Below are 19,606 nucleotides of genomic sequence, written 5' to 3' on the forward strand. Positions count from 1 at the left end.
ACAGCTGCGATCTGTCTCTAGCTGTAGTTTTTGACAAAATACATCTGTCACAGAAAATATTTCGGCCCGTAGCTGTCACAGCTGTATGTTTCTACTTGCTATCAGAGCTGTAGTTGTGATTACCTACAATAGCTGTGTGATTGCCTACAATCAAAATGTTGTGATCGATAGGCACGGGTTCGAATCGTGTCGGATCCTGTTTTTTTTTTAAATAATATTAATAAAAATAATTTTGGTTTCATTTCTGATAAAAGTCAGTTCAAAATTAACTCAATTATTTAAAAAGAAAATATGTCTGGCCTTTCGGAGTTATATTTCGCAATACTGGGGAGTATTTTGATATTCTGTTGTATTACATCCCACGAGTTAATTCTGAACTGAATTTTAGCTGAAATGAAACGAAATTGATTTTTTATTAATAATTATTTGAAATAAAAACTTGCCTTGTTGGGGCGCGAACCCGGGACCTATCGATCTCCTCCTTCTTCTTCTTCTTTTTCAGTCTATTTCTATCCACTGCTGGATGTAGGCCTCTCCAACTTCTTTCCATTTCGTACGATCCTTTGCCATTCGCTGCCAGTTTGTACCTGCAACATTTTTAATTCCGTTTGTCCATCTTTCTGGTGGTCTAACTATAGCTCGTCTTTTATATGGTCGCCCAGTTCATGATCTTTTTGGTCCAACGTTCGTCTGTCCATCTTGCAATATGTCCCGCCCAGCTTCATTTCAGAGATGCTATTCTTTCCATGACATCAACGACCCTGGTTTGTTGTCGAATCCATTGATTCGTCATTCTGTCTCTGAGTGTTATTCCAAGCATACTCCGTTCCATGGCTCTTTGTGTCACTCTCAATTTATCTTCGGATGATTTCGTTAAAGTTAACGTTTCCGCTCCATAAGTGAGCACTGGAAGGACACAAGTGTCGAAAACTTTGCGTTTCATTTTGCTCTTGAAAATTAGTCTGAGTTTTCCGAACGCTGCCCATGCAAGACCAATCCTACGTCTTATTTCTGCAGTTTGGTTGTCCAGACCTAACTTCAGTTTATGTCCTAGATATACATAGCTGTCGACTCGTTCAATGACAGTTTCACCAATTTTGATCTCTCTATCGTCCCCGATGTTGGTCATGACTTTTGTTTTTGATAAGTTCATCGTGAGGCCAACTTTGCTTGCCTCTTCACTTAACTGTTGTAGCATAAGCTGAGCCTGACCTAGATTCGCTGCTATCGGTACAATGTCATCAGCGAAGCGGAGATTGCTCAGGTACTCTCCATTTATCTTTATTCCCATTTTACTCCAGTTTAACTTCCTAAAAACACTGCAGAATCGCCGTGAATAATTTCGGTGAAATGGTGTCACCCTGCCTTACACCTCGGCCAATTCTGAATTTCTCCGTGCTCTTATGAAGTGGCATTTTTGTACACATATCGAATTGTGTTGGAGTACCTTGAGTCTACTCTACATTCGTCTAATGCGTCCAATATCGACCATGTTTCCACTGAATCGAATGCTTTTTCGCAGTCTATGAACAGCAAGACTATGTCGATGTTGTGTTGTATTCACGACACTTCTCAATAAGCGTTCTCATCACCTGCAAATGGTCGTTTGTGCTGAAACCAGATCTGAAAGCAGCTTGTTCAACAGGTTGGTAGAAGTCGAACTTGTTTGTGTTCCTCTTCGTAATGATTTTCATAAACAACTTGTAGAGTGTTGACAATAGGCTTATGGGTCGGTAATTTTCCAGCTTTGTTATGTGTCCTCTTTTATGCAGCAATGTAATTACCGCATTTTCCCAGGCTTCTGGTACCTCTTCCCATTGGAGACATTGATTAAACAAATCCGTGATTGCCTTTAATAAGGAGTCTCCACCTAGTTTAATGGCTTCCACTGGAACACCATCTTCTCCGGTAGACTTTTTGTTTTTCATCTCGGCTACTGCGGCCTTGGCTTCATCAACAGTTATGTCGGGCATATCCTCCGATCCCACGTTTCTTATTATTGGTCTATCTTCGGTTTCTTCCGTTGGACTCTGTCTTGCTGAAGTAAACAAATTCTCATAAAATTCTGTTGCAATGTTTAGTATCGCATTTCGATCCGTTTGGATCGTTCCGGTTTTGTCTCGTAATTTGAAGATTTCTTTTTTGGCGTTTGTCATTTTTCTCCGTAGGACTTTCATATTGCAGTTAGCTTCAATTATGTTTTGAGCCAATTGGACATTATATTTTCTTTCATCTGATCTCCTTGCTTTGTTGATACTTTTAGACAAATTCTTCACTTTTCGATAACTTCGGTCTGACAGAAAAGGTTATAAAGTTTTTTGCGGAGAACAAAGTTGGCGAAGAAAGTTTATTTCCATCTCTACATCCAGAGGAGCTAAAGAACGAAATGGACTCAGACAAGAAAAAAAAATGGAATCTCAGGGACCTTTCGAAGAAACTACATTCCTGAAATCAATTGAGAAAGAACGTCGTAAAAAGATTTTCCCCAGCTGCGGTCCTTACGCTCTCAGGGCGAGAATTGTAAGATTTTGAGGTTTCATTCTCGACTTTTGGCGTTATCAAGGTAGTTGTGAGTTATTCCAAAAAATACCGTAATAGATGTATGGGTCGATCTCCAGTCCAGAATAATCCACCTGAGCTACGGAACATGTATGCTACAATTGCCTTATGTTAATGTAAGCTACACAACGCATATTCCCGTTGATAGGTAATATACATCCCTGTAGTAGCTGTATTGTGGGTGTAACATTACCTACATGAGATACAAATGAAAACTGTGTATACAACACGTCATGTGTCATGTGTCATTAATAATTGAAAGATATTATTGCGACAATATTGATTCACGTAAAAATGAAAATCAAAATATTAAGACTAAAGTCTGGAAAAATGGTTCAACGAGCACAGGCTAGAGACCCGCCGACACTTTTTCACCCAACCGAGTCGCCGGTTGTTCTTAGATTGCCTCAGCCGGCTGGAAGACAAAGTTTTTTTTTCAATAAAATAAAATAAATTTCGACTGACTGAAATCGGCGCTATTTTTTCCGGGACTTTGTTATATAATATGCCTAGTTAGTAGTTCGGCCTTGGTGCCTAGGCCCCACAACCATTTTCATATATTTTTGATCTTCCATAATTGGCTGGTGGTAAGCGGCCGAAAGACGAAAAATGAGTAGTCCGGAGTTCATTTCTGTAAGATAGTGAGGACACGGACGTGTATGGGCTCGTTGGAAATCTGAGGTCGAGTACCTCGAAGCAAATATTACCTTCGTAAAGTTTGATGATAAACGGCCGAAAATGTGACATCCGAAAAATTTCTCAGAATCGATGGAACTTCGGTGAACTTTGACGAGGGCTGTGACCTCACTAATGCAATTATTAAAAAATTCGATAAGCAGACAATAAGTAAGTCGTGTTAAAGTTTTATCTTAATTTTTGTTGTCCAATTTTCTCGAAAGATTTCGTTTTTTATATTTAAAACGTTTCCTGAATGTTTAAAACTGCCCGAAAAACCCAACATTAGCCGCAGCAGGTAATCATTGAGAGCGGCTGTTATAGGTAATTTATTGAAAAATTACCGTCATTTAGTAACTTTTTCCAAAATTACGCACCACAGGTAGTACGTTACTTTCTGTGGGTAATTTTTCCAAACATATTACCAATTACAGCTGATCTATTACCTACTGCAGCTGTAGTTTTCAAATCTTTTTCCTCAGTGTAACTTTCCCCAGAGATAATGTGCATAGTTTGAGGCGTGGTTCGGAAGCCGCAAAACGATGTTACTGAGGTCTGAGTAGTATTCACATTAGAAATTGAGACAAACTTGAAACAAAAGGATTAAATGGCGATCCGTTTGCCTTTGGCAGAAAGATTAAATGGCATACATTCTTCAGCAGAGCGAATAATAATTATAATCGCCACCAGTCAAAAAAGTTGTTGAAAAATACCAATGATTCTCTGGCAGCCATAGCTGCACAGTAATATTAAAAGGGAATGCAATTATTTTGAGCTGAGCTCCAACTCATACGAATTGTTTGTCATTTTGTCAATGAGAACTGAAAAAATTTATTTCCTGCTCATTGCGAAGTGATCGTCCCTATTTCGATGGATTTTTATTAACTTGATGACCAATAGAGTCAGGTTAATTTTTCTCTGTTGTCAGTAGTTACAAAATGGGTATAAGTTTGATCTAATCAGGTGGCCCAGTGTAATAATGAGATGTTACCAAATACTAGGACCATTCAATAACTTAGGAAAGTAATAGTCAGGGCGATAAATAGTTGGCTAAACGCAAATTAAGAGCAATGGACCATTTACAAATTTTTAGCCTACTTTTAGGCGGAAAAATATTCGTTTTTTGATGATTTCTCTGAATCAAAATCTTTTTTCAAAAGTTAAACCATTAAAGCAGACAAAAATGTGTTAATTTTGAAAATTTAACGTTGAAAAACGATTTGGGTTTGGAAAATTCATCAAAAACTAATATTTTTCCGCCTGAATGTAGGCAATTTTGCAAATAGTCCATTGCTCTTAAACGACCTACAAAAGTTACAGCTTCCGTATACGGCACGTGTTGCCTTTGCACTGTACCTTCTTTTAAATTATTCCGATCAATAATTCAATTGTTCGGTGATCAATGGCTAAGCACCGTGTTATATAAACTAATTAAGACTGTTTTCCAAATGAATTACCGAAAACATCTTATCATCAAATCATAATAGAATTATTGATAATGGGCTACATTACCAATTTATAATTGTATTGTATTGTACCGCATTTATCGTGTTTGAATCGGACGATAATGGCATTACTTCGGCGAACCGCAAAAAAACATTTTGTTCTGGTTCTAGTTCAAGAATTCTGCAAAACATTGCAAACGATCTTCGATGGAAATGGGGACTATGTCGCTTTGAAGACTAAAGTCTAGGAGTAAAACCTTATCCGAATGACCTTGAACAGGAAATGTAGACTATGAACTGGACAGATAAGTACTGTGACACATTATGATTGATAATTCAGAGCAGCCATAACAAAAGAATAGATTGCGCCAATGTGAGACAGGGGCGATTCGATTCGTATTAAAGTGAAAAAAATAGGTTTTTCAGGTCTACTGAACTAAGAAGCTCTAACTGGTATCTTATGACATCAATATAGAAAATGATTTTAGCCCCGTGCGAAGGTCTTGGGACTTATAAGACTACTAGGCCGCATTTTAGTAAGCTTTACTACAGCGCTGCCGGCAATTCGGTCTCGATTTTCACAAAATTTCGTATGAGTGTGCTTAACTCGGTCCGTAAAAGCACGACTCGTGTCGTTGCATACATCTACAAAATCCACGCTCTTTAACTATTTTTCCCCGATAGGTAGTGATAATTGTAGGATCCCAGATGAAAATGAAAAAATTCGGTCGAGTAGGCTCAGAGATATGGTTGAAAAAGTGCTATCTTGGAGGTCATGATTTATCGCATATATTTACGAAAGTATGGAGCAGACAACGATTATTAATGGCGCAAGTGAGAGAAATTGACCACACTAATCGTGAAAAAAATGTTTATCAAAATCGGTTCACTGGATCATGAGCCCTCCGAGTGACCGTAAGTCGTGCTACTGGGCTATAGAATGATAGATGATGCAAACTGAAGCAAAAACCGCTTTTCAGCTTTTGGAACTACTGATGTTGGTTCACAAAGTTAAACCACTCCTCATGGTCCAGCATCTTCCCAGCTCTAGAACTTCAGGATTTTGAAGGATTTCTCAGGTTTCTTTGGTTCCCTTCTGGACATTCGGTATTATTGAGGTATTAGTATGTTGTTTCCCAAAATGCTAGCGACCTTCGTGGTCCACCATCTTCCCAGTTCCTGAACTTTAAGATTTTGAAAGATTTCTGTCGCTTTTTTGGTTCCCTTTTGGACTTTCGGTATAATTGTGGTATTAGCATATTGGTTCCCAAAATTCTAGCACCCCACATGGTGTTTCTTCTGGTAGTGAGTTGCGAGTTGCCCGGGGCTCAGCCGCAGCAAACACACCGACTATTCTGACGGCTTGTCTTTCGATAAAAAATAACTCGCAAAATTTTATGGAATTCTAGTTTGACCAGGCCATGCACACACAGACATAAATTAGTTTACAGCAATAAGTGATCGGAATGTGTGAATTCGATTAGGCAAGGTTAGGACATCCAATGAACTTCTCGTCTCTGAATGAAGTACATTTTTATAACAGGAAATACCTACAAAGCGACCTGATAGCCAGTCACTGATATTATGGCTTGTACTTTATAATCAATCGCTTTATCAGAATTGGTAATTTTTATTTTGATTACTTTATCAGACTACGTTGTACCCGAAAATATTGTTTTACTTTCACACCAATATAACCGACGATAATATTGGCTGTACATCACTTTGGCTAATTTAGTATTCGATAAGGTTGAAAACGATTCACATCTCACCTAAGAGTAAATCGCTTAGGTTTTATTTGAAAACGGAAACGGGTTGAAAAATGCAACATCTGTGGTTACAAGTGATTTCTGTAATTGTTTTAACCTTAAGCTATATTGGATTAGTGCGTGGTCAAGGTATGAAGACTTGGTGGATTGTAAATATTTTGTCGACGTGTTTGTGGAACTGAGATGCTTGAGTGTAGAAAGAGAATTGTGATAAAGACACTTCAACGTTCAACCGAACGATAAAATGATCGATTAGTGTTCAGGTTTTAAATTAAGAAATGTATTGCGACAACAAAGACCGACTTGTTAACTTAAATGCTTTGAGGAACGGATATATTCATTGGTTGTCTATAAAACGTGGGCAAAAATAGGCAACGAACTTTGCCTGGTGGTAATTAACATATGGCAAACCTAAGGTCTAAATAAATCTAAATGAAAAATGTTTTTCGCGAAACACTACGGAGGTGCGGGAAGACATGAAAAGTACGAAAATATGCAATTTTGCTTACTTTTCTCGCCTATAACTACTGGTCGACCAACCAGACTTTCCTAAAAGTAAAATACCTTTCATTTGACATATCGCACACAATTTGAGCGAAAGCACTCAGAGATATCATGTCCGGAGCGATAGCGGAGGACTTGACGCAGTCTAACCCCCAAAAAAAGAACGAAGAAATTTTTTTGAGACGCGGCAACTATGTATAGCCGAACATTTCAGTTTCTGTCCTTTGGACTTTATCACCACAAAACCTTTTCTATCTTATTCGCGCTTCAAATACGAGTAAAACGAGCTATCACTCGACTATGTAACTTTAAAATTGCCGGAGATACATCGCTTTGAAGTTGGTCATTTTTCATACTAAATACACCAAATTGACTCTTTCCAAACAATCAAAATCTTTCCACTTACTCTGTATGTTTCTGTCTGTCTATCTATCTATCTATCTATCTATCTATCGACGGTCGATCTCGGAAACTAGTCAGCCAATCTCCAGGAAATTTTGCAGGAGCCTCAGGGTGGGCATAAAAATGAAAATGTGATACGCCATTACCCCAGGAAAAACCAGAATTTTGTTTTATTGGCCTCGAAGTGGTTTCTGAGTGTGGTTTTCGAGGGTCGGGAACGCGTAGCTTAGCTGTATTGAAACCTGCAGAGGCGTGCGACCCATCAAATGAAAGGTCACACGATTCGAACAAACAAATAATTAGAAACATTGGTGCAGATCCGGTTGAGCTAGAGTGGTCAGAGTGACCAAATTTTGAGCTACTCGAGCGTAGGATGAAAGGACTAATATTTTTGCGATTATGAGAGATAGAGATTTACTTTCTTCGGCAAAGTCTCAGAGTTTTACGAGTAGAACAGAGGGGCATATGCAAAAAATGTCAAAAATTGGAAACGGGTGGGTCAATTAGGGTTTTAGAGCTATTTCTTGAATGGTTGAAAATAGAGTTACTTTCTTCGTCAAATTTTCGTCAAAATTTCGATTTTCGTCAAATTTTCGATTTTCGTCAAATTTTCGATTTTCGTCAAATTTTTAAATTTCGTCAAATTTTGTCAAATTTTCAATTTCCGCAAATTTTCGAATTTTGTCAAATTTTCGATTTTCGTCAAATTTTCGATTTTCGTTAAATTTTCGATTTCCTTCTAATTTTCAAATTTCGTTAAATTTTCAAATTTCGTCAAATTTTCGATTTTCGTCAAATTTTCGAATTTTGTTACATTTTCGATTTTCGTCAATTTTTTGAATTAGAACTGTTCTAAAAAGCAGTGTTGACTACACTTCTAAAACGACTGATATCCCAACAAAAATCTCTTCGAGAAAAGTGTGACGCAGTTGAGACTTTTGTTGGGATATTTAATTTTTAAGAAAATCCGGCTTGCACAACAGTCTATTGGCGAGAAAGCAAGAAAAACTGCATATTTTCCTACTTTCCATGTTTTTCCGTACCTCTAAGGCGAAGCGAAACATTTAACAAATGAAGTAGCAGACCGCATTTGTGAATTAAGAGCAATGTACTGATGCAGCAGCAGATTGTTGTAAATAGAGTTTGGCTCAATAAAATTAGACTGAGAGCATATCAGTCCCTCATACAAGACATACAGTTTAGAATCTGTGCCAGACAAGGAAAAATTTTCGATTTTTGACTTTGACAGAATCAGGGATCCTCTATTGAATATTATTCCTACTCGCTGAGTTCACAGATAATATCCGACAATATTTGCCCAAGTGCCTATCACCGTAATGGCGTCAGACACTACTAATTCGATTAACCTTTTCAAAGCGGCCAAATCTTGTACTTCATTAGCTCGATTGTACTTTTTGCTACACAACATAAATCTAGCTTCAGACAGTCATCCATTATAGTTGGCGTTGTGTGCTTGGACAGACGTTTATAAGAAAGTAATCGGAGTTTCTCGGCACTAAAACAGTTCAGACACGTCGACCGACAAATGAATCGCGTTCGATTTTGCAACGCATGTTAAAATACGTTTCATATTTTAGTGTGCACCAGCGAAGATATAACTGCCGAGGAATGGGAATGGGGAATCGTAAACGACAAAATAGACGCCTCATTCTCGGGAACCTTAGCTGAATTTCGGATGAGAGATACAATTAGCATTACAACGGAAAGTAGCAGTCGACAGTACATTGATGCTGCTTTGGAAGGCGATGTTTTAAGGATATTCACAACCGAGGCTTTCGCCAGTTACGAAGACCAAGAAACGGCGTTTCAAATCCAGCTGAGAATAACATTCGTCTGTGCGTCACCATCTACGACACGTATTGTGTTTTATCAAGGAATAAACAGTGCGAATAATCATCCGCCAAAGTTTTCCGAGTCTGAATACACGATTCCGGTTACGTTGCCGTTGCCCAAAGGTTTCGATTTAACATTTTTCAAAGTGAGACTTAACCTGACTTGAACGACAACAAATTCAAATTTTATCCCTTAAAATACAGGAAGTGCTAGCGAGAGACATTGACTTGGAACACAATCAGGTCACGTTCCGTTCGCCAGCATCGGATTTTATCGATGTGGGAACGTCGGAGAGAATTGGCGACGACAAGAAAACATTCTACGCCACATTGGTTCTGAATCAACAACTTCTGACGTTGCCACAAAATTTCTCTTTCACAATTACGGCGACCGTGAGTTACATTCAGTGTTTGCATCGCGATAGCCAGTTCATAAATTGTGTTTAAAGGATAGTGGTGTCGAATTCAGCCGAGGCGATTCAGCCCAGATTCACATTGTGGCAGACGGAAACGCTACCTATATTCCGCCGCCAAGATTTGAAGAGGCTATTTACCGCGGAGACATCAGCGAAACCGGAGAGTTTTCCTGTGAAACACCAACTATCGTGGAAGATACCTATTCAGACGAATTGAGCTACACACTAAGCGGCACCGATGGTGATTTATTTTCGGTTGAAGCACGTCCTCCATACTCAGTTGCAGTGACATTAAAAGCGCCCATTACTGAAGAGAATTTAGTTGGAAAAACGTTTTTCACGGCTACGATTTCTGCGAATCATCCGGAAGTGCCCAGTGGCTCAACGGTATTGCTAGTTAGTCTGCCTAGTGTACCGGTTGTTACAACGCCGAAACCAAGCTTCGAGAAGTCCTTGATTCGAGGCTCAATCAATGCAGAATTGGAATTGTTTGTCGAGACGATTGTTTTGTCTGTTCAATCGTATACGTTGGACACAACTTTTTCGATGACTGGAGGTAGTTTTTACTTACTAAATGATTCAAACGTATCTCCCGGTCTAATTGTAACTTTCCATATGTTAGACGACAGTTCAACATTCACTCTGACAAACGAACAGAATGTGGTGACGATCAGATTGAATGGTCCTCTGGCCGAGGAAGAACTTCTGACCAGAGAATTTTATTCGTTTGTGGTTGCCGCAACCAATCCAGTCAGTGGAGTTGCAGAGACGGCGGTTCTTATTTCACTGCCGCCGAAAATATGCGAAGGTATGCACATAACAGAACAGTTTCTAAGCACAAGCCCATTTTCCACTTCGGTTGGTGTTGAGACAACCGAAAGTGCGCATACATATTCGACTTCGGTTGGTGTTGGGACAACCGAAAGTACGCATACATTATCGACTTTGATTGATTTGGAGGTAATTGAAAGCACGTCAACGGTATTTACTACTTTGGTTGATTCGAACCCAACCGAAGATACTAGCGCCCATACTACACTGATTAGTACGGAAACTACTGAGAAAATTTGGAACGAAACAACGAACTGGTCTTGTCCATAGCAAAATGGTTCGGATAATTGGAATAAATTTACATTGACATGAGCACACACACAAATTAATTAACAAATTAACACAATAAAATACACAAATGGTGGACTAATTGTTGTGCTTTCAAAAGTTAGGAACAGTTGATTACAGTGGAGGCTGCGAAAGTGATTCATTACGTGACGCGACAATTTTGTGATAAAAGCAAACTAACAAGTGGGTGTTTTTGAGCAACCATCTTCGATGCCTGTCTTTCCGGCAAGTGTAGCGTTTGTATATCCGAGCCGGAGGCGAACTACACTTTTCGAAGAAGAAAAAAACAGTTACGAAAAGGAGTTGTTGTGAGTGATTTTGCGAGTACCACAAGCTTGTCTCCGAATTAATGAATTACGTAGCAGCATCCAACGTATTCTGGTTTACTGTCTGTCCCATTCGAAAGTTAATTGTCACAAATCCATTAAGGTTAAATTAACCGGAAATATTCTTCATTTTTGCATGGGTCCAAACTGTCATGTAATGGCCAACTTTCGCTTGGGGCAGACATAAAAAGAACGTAAATTCGGTGACACGAAAAAATTTGTAAAATCCGTCTATTCAATAACATGTAATGAGTACTCTCGCTATGTTATCATTAGATTCAGTTAGGAATTTCCATCGATTTAGCTACTAGTCCGGGGCTTATGTCATGTCATTTCGTCGTATTCTTAAATTTAACTTTCTATCCCAGGTGATACGGTAAGAAAAAGTATGGAACGAAATTGTTCTTTCCAAGCTCCGGTAGGCCGATGGATCCGATAATTTTACCATTTTTGTGAAAAACTTGAATAACTCGATGAAAGAAGCAACGCTTTCAATCCAACAGTTTTTTCGTTTGAAACAGAGAAATGAAAAGTTGGTACGCCTGCGACCTAGATAGAAGGAACATTGGCAATGACAACTACTTTTAATGGGAGAGAACGAATCAATTTGTTGATGAACCAGCTGTCATTATACACATTCATGGTGTCTCGCCACGGGAGTACCAACATGTCATTTATCTGGGCTGCAAAGTTCACTCAATCAAAGTTTATTTAAACATTGAAGGTAATGCAAATCCAGAAAAACTCACGGAATCCTACTTTCGGATGAATACCATTTTTAGGTCTTTTTTCCATAGGAAAAAAAGACCTATTATGGTCACTTCATCTGTCCGTCCGTTCATCCGTCCGTCCGTCCGTCCGTCTGTGTCACAAATCAAATATGATTGATAAAAGATAGAAATGCAATGCTACTATGAGCAAACCAACACCAGGCAAATCAATTATTATTTGTTATCTCGTCACCGATCGCTCATAGCTGACATTGCAATTTGAAAGTTTGGCAGTTGTTGGTAGTTGGACCTCCAAATTATTTAGCAGCAAAGATGTTTCTTACTCGAGAGATGCACGACTGATGAAATTATTTGACCTGCTGGTCCATTTATAAATCGAGTATTTGGTAGTTGACTACCAAAGTGGTAGTTGACTACCAAAGTGGTAGTTGACTACCAAAGTGGTAGTTGACTACCAAAGTGGTAGTTGACTACCAAAGTGGTAGTTGACTACCAAAGTGGTAGTTGACTACCAAAGTGGTAGTTGACTACCAAAGTGGTAGTTGACTACCAAAGTGGTAGTTGACTACCAAAGTGGTAGTTGACTACCAAAGTGGTAGTTGACTACCAAAGTGGTAGTTGACTACCAAAGTGGTAGTTGACTACCAAAGTGGTAGTTGACTACCAAAGTGGTAGTGGACTACCAAAGTGGTAGTTGACTACCAAAGTGGTAGTTGACTACCAAAGTGGTAGTTGACTACCAAAGTGGTAGTTGACTACCAAAGTGGTAGTTGACTACCAAAGTGGTAGTTGACTACCAAAGTGATAATTGACTACCAAAGTGGTAGCTGACTACCAAAGTGGTAGCTGACTACCAAAGTGGTAGCTGACTACCAAAGTGGTAGCTGACTACCAAAGTGGTAGCTGACTACCAAAGTGGTAGTTGACTGCCAAAGTGGTAGTTGACTACCAAACTAATACGGATGTTGTAGAGATGTTTACTGTTTGAGAGGTGAACACCGACTGATAAAAAAGGCGGCTCGCTTGCCTGTTTATAATTCGAAAATTTGATAGTTGAATATCAAAGTGGTACTTGAATGAGTACCAAGCTAGTAGTAAACAAAAATTTAAAAAAATATGAAAAAAGACCTCACCAGGCTTCAGCCGGTCTATTCTTGTTTATAACGTTGGTCACGTTTGGTGCAACATAACAATTCTTATATTCACCCAAAGCTTGGGTTCCGTAAAATTTGTGATCCGCTGAGCGATTGCGTCATCATCAGTGTTTATGTAGTTCTTATTCATAAGCTTTGTGGAAGATTTTTAGACCCGTACGAAGTACTAGGGTCCTGTAGGTATTACCACAACGTTTGTAACATGACGAGGTCGACTCGCTGAGTAAGGGGAAACCTATTATAGTTTTCCAGAGATGCCAAATCAGCGGTATGAAAATGTCTGTCTGCCCGTACTCTAATGCTTGATTTCCTCTTACGCCGTTTACGCTCCGTTTAACTAAACAACGCGTCTTTTTTATTGTTTTATTCGTGAGTGAGAGCTCTTTTCTTTGTGAAAAGCTAAATGGCGTATAATCGTTTTCAAGACACAAAAATAACCGCTAATCTTGGATTTATGATTACATAATAACGGTAAAATTACCGGAACTACCGGTTTACCGGAGCCGGGAAAACGTTGTGTTCCATATAGTTACTCATATTCTACTGGAGCCACTTTTCGTGACATAAGCGCCCTGACTATACACAAAGGAAGTCGATACTTCTTGGAATTAATTTTTCTGCGACATTAGATTTCTGATACTTCCATCAATACAACAATAAAACGCTAATTGAAGCCACTTTTATTGTTTGTCTAAATTTACTTTTTCTTAGATAAGACAGAATCAATACAAGAACCGAACACTTAGCAATCAAAATGATAAATTTAATCAATTCATGATTCATCAATCACTTGACAAGACCATGATTAATTGAAAGAAAACAAAATTTTATTTCCCCCCCCCATCCCATACCTCATTCAATCCGTAAATCTCCCATCAATCTCAAAATACCATAGAGTGTCCCGAATGTCCGGAACCCACTATCTGTCCCGAATGTCCCGAAACGACTGCTTGTCCCGATTGTACAACGCCTTCCCCTCCTGCGGTCGATTTGAGTCCCAAATTTCAGAATCAGTTTTATAGTTTCACTATAAAATCGAACGAGTTCGGTAAAATTGGAGACGTACTCGCCGAGTCGCTGAGTGCGGATGCCGTAATTGAGTATTCGATAGCGACGGAAAATGGTGAGGAATTTATTATCCGATATTCTTATACATTGACATAACATTTAGCATTCCGACGTTGACACAGCATACTTCATGACGAAACTAACCATTGATCCGAGCACGGGCGAGATATTTCTGCAAGAGGAAATCAATTCCGGATACTACGAAGCGGAGGTGACGGCTGGAATTTCGGTTGACGATGAGATTTTGCGAAGTTCCAGTGTGGTAATGGGAATAATTTCATTTTACATGCTTTTGTTCTCCCCTGAGTCGAAAGTGGCTTATTACAACCCTAGAGATGAACAGTAAATTGACTTTAGGCTCAGTAGCACGTACAGCCCATTTCATAGCACGGGATGCAAATATGAAGTCTTGTCTGTGTGAGCTTAATGTCCTCGGCTTCGCCTCGGATCAGCAAAAATTCACACGAAAACTCTACTTTTCACCGTTTTATGTAAATTTTGTTGATTCGAGGCGGTGCCGAGGTCAATAAATACACGAAAACGAGAAACTTTTCAACTTTTTATCCCAAGTTATTTAATGGATTTTACATGCTTTTGAGCTTAAGAGTGATATCGCCAAATCTTCAGGTGATTGGGGAACAAGCGGTCGCCGATTTAAATGAGTTATAGCTCGTTGGATTCGTCTTTCAATTCTAGGAAACACGTATCTTTCACTTTTTCTTAAAAAAAATTGTTTTCTGTGAAAAGCGTTCAAAAGTGAAGACATGTCAGAGGGTACCGAAAACAGTTTTTCGACAATAACTCTAGAAAAAATTATTTTAAATTGTTGTAATGTTGAACGAATGTCGGCCTTGGAAAGGCCAGCTACAACACCCCATACTCGGTTCCGTGGAACATCGATGCTGCAGAGAAGGCGGACTCTCCGAACATTCACTATATTTTATTTTTAGTCATAACTCTCGTGGATCTACTCGCACCAAGCGGTGCGTATACTCTGCCTGTAGGTCTTTCCAAGGCCGACATTCGTACAACATTACAACAATTTAAAATAAATTTTTTTAGAAAAAGTGAAAGATACGTGTTTCCTAGAATTGAAAGACGAATCCAACGAGCTATCACTCATTGAAATCGGAGACCGCTTGTTCCCCAATCAGCTGAAGATTTGGCAATATCACTCTTAAAATCAATTCACTTTTCATCCCAAGGGTGGTAATAAGCTACTTACGAACCTAGGAAAACCAAACGCATGTAAAAGACTATTCAAATGTGTCCGAAGTAAAATATGCAAAATTTGCAGATAAGACTCACAGTTCTGCTAGTCAGTACATGTCCGGATGGAAATAAAACTGTCGAAAAGTCGCTGACCATTCAATATTTGAGGGAGAACGAAATTCATCGAAATATTTTCCCCAGCAAAATTGATGATTGCAATTACGTTATCCGAAGTATCCAGCCGAATGACAAAGGTTTGACGGCTACACTCCCTTTAAAATATAATGACTGAAGGCGCTCATTGATTATCAATTTAGAATACGTCACTATTAACAATGAGACCAATATGTTGGAGTCGATTAGCTTTGACAGAGAAGACAGCATATTCAACGAGTACGAAGTGCCTCAAATTCAGATCAAACTGAAACTCAATTGCGATGGCGATACTCCAACAGCAGCTAGACAATTGGACCGTTATCAAGCACCCCATCGATCCTATTCCATCAATGTCACCAAATCACCGTTACCCCGTTCCATTGATCCATCGATAGGCGACGGTCGCTGGTATACCCTAACCAATGACATTGACTTCACATCCGATTTGACGGTAATCAACATAATCATCGAGGACGTAAACGACAACTATCCGATATTCGATTCATCGACGCCATCGTTCGTCGGGTATCCAGAAACCGCAGTAGCGAATCGCATTATACCGACACAGTTGACGGTTATCCATGCGACAGACATCGATGCTGGCGATAATGCTAGAATCAGATATTCCCTGGCAGAAAACAATTATTTCCAAATCAATCCGGACAGTGGCATCATCACACCGTTGAGCGATGGATGGTCTAACGTTAATTCGGTTGAATTAATGATTTATGCCACCGACAATTACGGTGCCAGAAATGGACTGTCGACGTCGCATGCTTTGTACGTGAGGAAATTGGAAGAGCAGCACCTGACTATTGTCACCCTAAGAGACGACAATCTTAACTCGACGGCGGACGGTGTGATTGAACAGCTGAATGCGGAGAGTTCAATAAAAATGTTGCTTCTTCATTCGGCTGCTGTTCCATACCTTCCGATTAGTTCCAGACAGAGACAGAGTGTTCCTTCAAATGCTCTTAGGATGATTGTGTATGCACTGGATGATAATGGCCAACCATTGGGAACGTTACAAGTGCAGAGGTATGACTCGAAAGAAATGCTCGTTGGATTCGGTCTGACCAGAACCCGAACCTGAACTAAGATTTCTTCAGGTTCGTCCCGAATTTTCGAATTCGGGTTCAAGTCGAACCGGACCCGATTCTGATCCCCAACCAGAACTTTCAGTTACAGGTCTGACCCGAACCTGATCTGAACCTGAAATTTTCAGCATGGATCAGGTCGGTGATGTCTGGGGTGAAAGTTTCAGGTTATCCGATCTGATTCATGCTGAAAAATTTCAGGTTCGGATTGAAGACCGGTTCGGGTCAATCTGAATTGAAACAGGTCAACCTGAAACCGATCCGAGCCTTAATCGTCTCACAGTGATGACGAAAATCAAATTTCAGACAACTGGAGCCATTTGTGAACCAGAGACAATTAACATTCAGTTCATACGAAGACTGGGACGAAACCAGCGACGATGATTTCGAATACACCGTGTGGATCATTGTTGTCAGTGTTATGAGTGGCATTATTTTACTAGCTGTGGTAGCACTATTTCTGCTGTGGTGGTTCAAAATTCGTCCGTATGAGTACAAGACAATGATCGACGAAACAGCCACATCGCAAGAAAATCTTCAGGGTGACTTCAATGACGCCGGTGTCGTCGAATCAACGCCGCCGATGCCACGATTCGAAACCGAAAAGCGTGAATCGGTGAACATCAGTGGATCAACCGAAATGGGTACAGTTGCAAAGGCAGAGACAGTAAAAGTTAAAACATTTTTAATGCTGCTCCATTTCAGAATCCACGGATGAGCCAACGAAACGAGCAGTTATGTTGTTAAATTTATTAGACGGTGATGAGGATGCGGTTTCGCTAGACAATTCGTTTGGCGAAGAAAGTGAACGGAGAGAACGGAAGAAGTCGCAAGGGGTTACATTCAATGAGCTTGTTGAACGTATTGATATTGAAACCGATCCAGTAAGAGATTCCGACACAGATCTTAGAAGATAATATGTTGCTGTTGCAGTGTAGTTGTTTAAGTGTTTTTATGAGATTCCGTTTTACATTTTGTTAATTTAAGATTAAAAGAAAAAAGAAAAAATGAAAACGCTTAAAATTGGTAAAAAAGATGCAAAAATATTGCAGGACTCAGCCGATTTTATAATGCGTTCACTTTCGAAATGTTTTCGTATGCAAAATCAAGGTTCTGTGGGTTCTGTTCTCTTTTTTGTTAAATTGAAATCGTCATATAAAGTCTCACAAACCTAGTTGGCGCCACAGGAAAATTTTTGATGCCACCGTCTTCGTGATCAACTCGAAAACGTCTGAACCTGATCTTTCAGAACCTTGTGAAAAATGATGGCGTTGTCCACGCCGTAAGTGCAGCAGAAATTCAAATTCATACAAGGAAGCGTCGATTCACTTTTTCATCGATTCGTTCACTTAAAATTCAAATTTTATTCACAACTGCGGCATGAATTCATAGAGACATAACCTCATGAATATTTATATGAAAAACGACTCTATGGATGAAATCGTGTTCGTTCGGCCACGGAAAATTCGTGCTTTACAGTTACTTGCAGCACACCTATACGACCAAAATACAGTATTTCCATTAAGAGCGCACACCCTTTGGCTAATTTTTAGCCTACATTTGTGCGCAAAAATATTCGTTTTTGGATGATTTCTCTAAACTAAAATCGTTTTTTGAAAAAGTAAAACCAACAAAGCATCCAAAAATGTGTTACTTCTAAGGGAAAATTTGGTTTGTGAGTCAAAACTTTACTTACTGGGAGAAAACATTGCAAAATGTGTAATTTACTGTAAGTTATCAACCACAAACCAATTTTTCCTTCAAAAGTAACACATTTTTGCATGCTTTATTGGTTTTACTTTTTCAAAAAACGATTTTAGTTTAGAGAAATCATCCAAAAACGAATATTTTTGCGCACAAATGTAGGCTAAAAATTTGCCATAGAGAATCCATCGCAGAGAAGTTTGTTGAAATCGAGTTGAAAAAAACTCACAGGAGCTCTGTTTTCGAAGCCCAAATTTGGCAATTTTTTGTTAGAATGAAAAAGTCAAATGAACAAAAAATGCAAATTAAAAGGTTTTAATCTAGTGAAATTGATAGTTCACCATAAATAACACTTTGCTGAGCAAATTAACTTAAATTCGTCGATTTTTGTTCATTTGACTTTTTCATTCTAACAAAAAAAATGCCAAATTTGGGCTTCGAAAACAGAGCTCCTGTGAGTTTTTAGCCCCGTACGAAGTACGAAGGGGCTTATAGGATTACGATGCCGTGTGTAATTGATGGAATTCGAAGCAGACGGTAAGGGCAAAGTGTTTGCCTATGTTCATAGATAACGAATCCGCAATAAAAATTTGGGCCGTCTGTCCGTCTGTCCGTCTGTCCGTCACGTCGATATCTTGAGTAAATCAAATCCGATTTCAAAAAAAAAAATTTTCCCTGAAAGATAGTCAAAATAGTGAGGCTAAGTTCGAAGATGGGCATATTCGGGTCGGCCCTTCGTGAGTTAGGGCCACCTAAGTGATTTAAGGTCTTTTGGTGATATTTATGGCAAAATAAACGAAGGAAATGTAAATGACACGGCAAATGATAGGTATTGTCAATACCAATCCAGGAAAGAAAAGTTTTTTAAAATCGGGTGAGTGGACCGTGAGTTAGGGCCTTAGAAGTGAAAAGCTACTAGGGCCCTATGTGTATTTTACATAGAACTCAAGTAAATTTCATTCGTTTTTCGTAATTTTTGTGTCATTTGGAAGGTAATCAAAAGCCGAATAGAATGTTGTTGAAAAAAAAATTAAATTTGGGTCCTCGGACTAAGGCCGCTACTAGGGCCCTATGCGTATTTTACATACAACTCGTGTAAATTTCATCCGTTTTTCGTAATTTTTGTGTCATTTGGAAGGTAATCAAAAGCCGAATAGAATGTTGTTGAAAAAAAAAATTAAATTTGGGTCCTTGGACTAAGGCCGCTACTAGGGCCCTATGTGTATTTTACATATAGCTCGAGCAAATTTCATCCGTTTTTCGTAATTTTTGTTTCATTTGGAAGGTAATCAAAGGCCGAATAGAATGTTGTTGAAAAAAAATTAAATTTGGGTCCTTGGACTAAGGCCACTACTAGGGCCCTATGTGTATTTTACACTGAACTCGAGTAAATTTCATTCGTTTTTCGTAATTTTT

The 19,606-nt window shown here is 39.1% G+C and overlaps 1 protein-coding gene across 1 annotated transcript; it reads left to right on the forward strand.

The window, feature by feature from the left end:
- Window positions 1-6,399: 6,399 nt before the first annotated feature.
- Window positions 6,400-17,500, forward strand: LOC119075215. The gene is made up of 11 exons (XM_037181600.1): window positions 6,400-6,577; window positions 8,953-9,353; window positions 9,412-9,600; window positions 9,657-10,179; window positions 10,246-10,431; window positions 13,849-14,076; window positions 14,144-14,283; window positions 15,319-15,487; window positions 15,551-16,427; window positions 16,793-17,130; window positions 17,192-17,500. The coding sequence occupies exons 1-11, from the start codon at window positions 6,502-6,504 to the stop codon at window positions 17,401-17,403; spliced, it is 3,339 nt and encodes a 1,112-aa protein (XP_037037495.1). The 5' UTR covers window positions 6,400-6,501; the 3' UTR covers window positions 17,404-17,500.
- Window positions 17,501-19,606: the final 2,106 nt, after the last annotated feature.

This window comes from Bradysia coprophila, unplaced genomic scaffold, assembly GCF_014529535.1.
Source record: "Bradysia coprophila strain Holo2 unplaced genomic scaffold, BU_Bcop_v1 contig_193, whole genome shotgun sequence".
Classification (NCBI taxonomy): Eukaryota; Metazoa; Arthropoda; class Insecta; order Diptera; family Sciaridae; genus Bradysia; species Bradysia coprophila.

Excerpts from the sequence above, each read along its gene's own strand:
- LOC119075215 (XM_037181600.1), top strand. The coding sequence starts at position 6,502 with ATGCAACATCTGTGGTTACAAGTGATTTCTGTAATTGTTTTAACCTTA. Across the intron at positions 6,578-8,952 it reads TGGATTAGTGCGTGGTCAAG|TGTGCACCAGCGAAGATATA; the intron begins GTATGAAGACTT and ends TTCATATTTTAG. Across the intron at positions 9,601-9,656 it reads CTTTCACAATTACGGCGACC|GATAGTGGTGTCGAATTCAG; the intron begins GTGAGTTACATT and ends TTGTGTTTAAAG.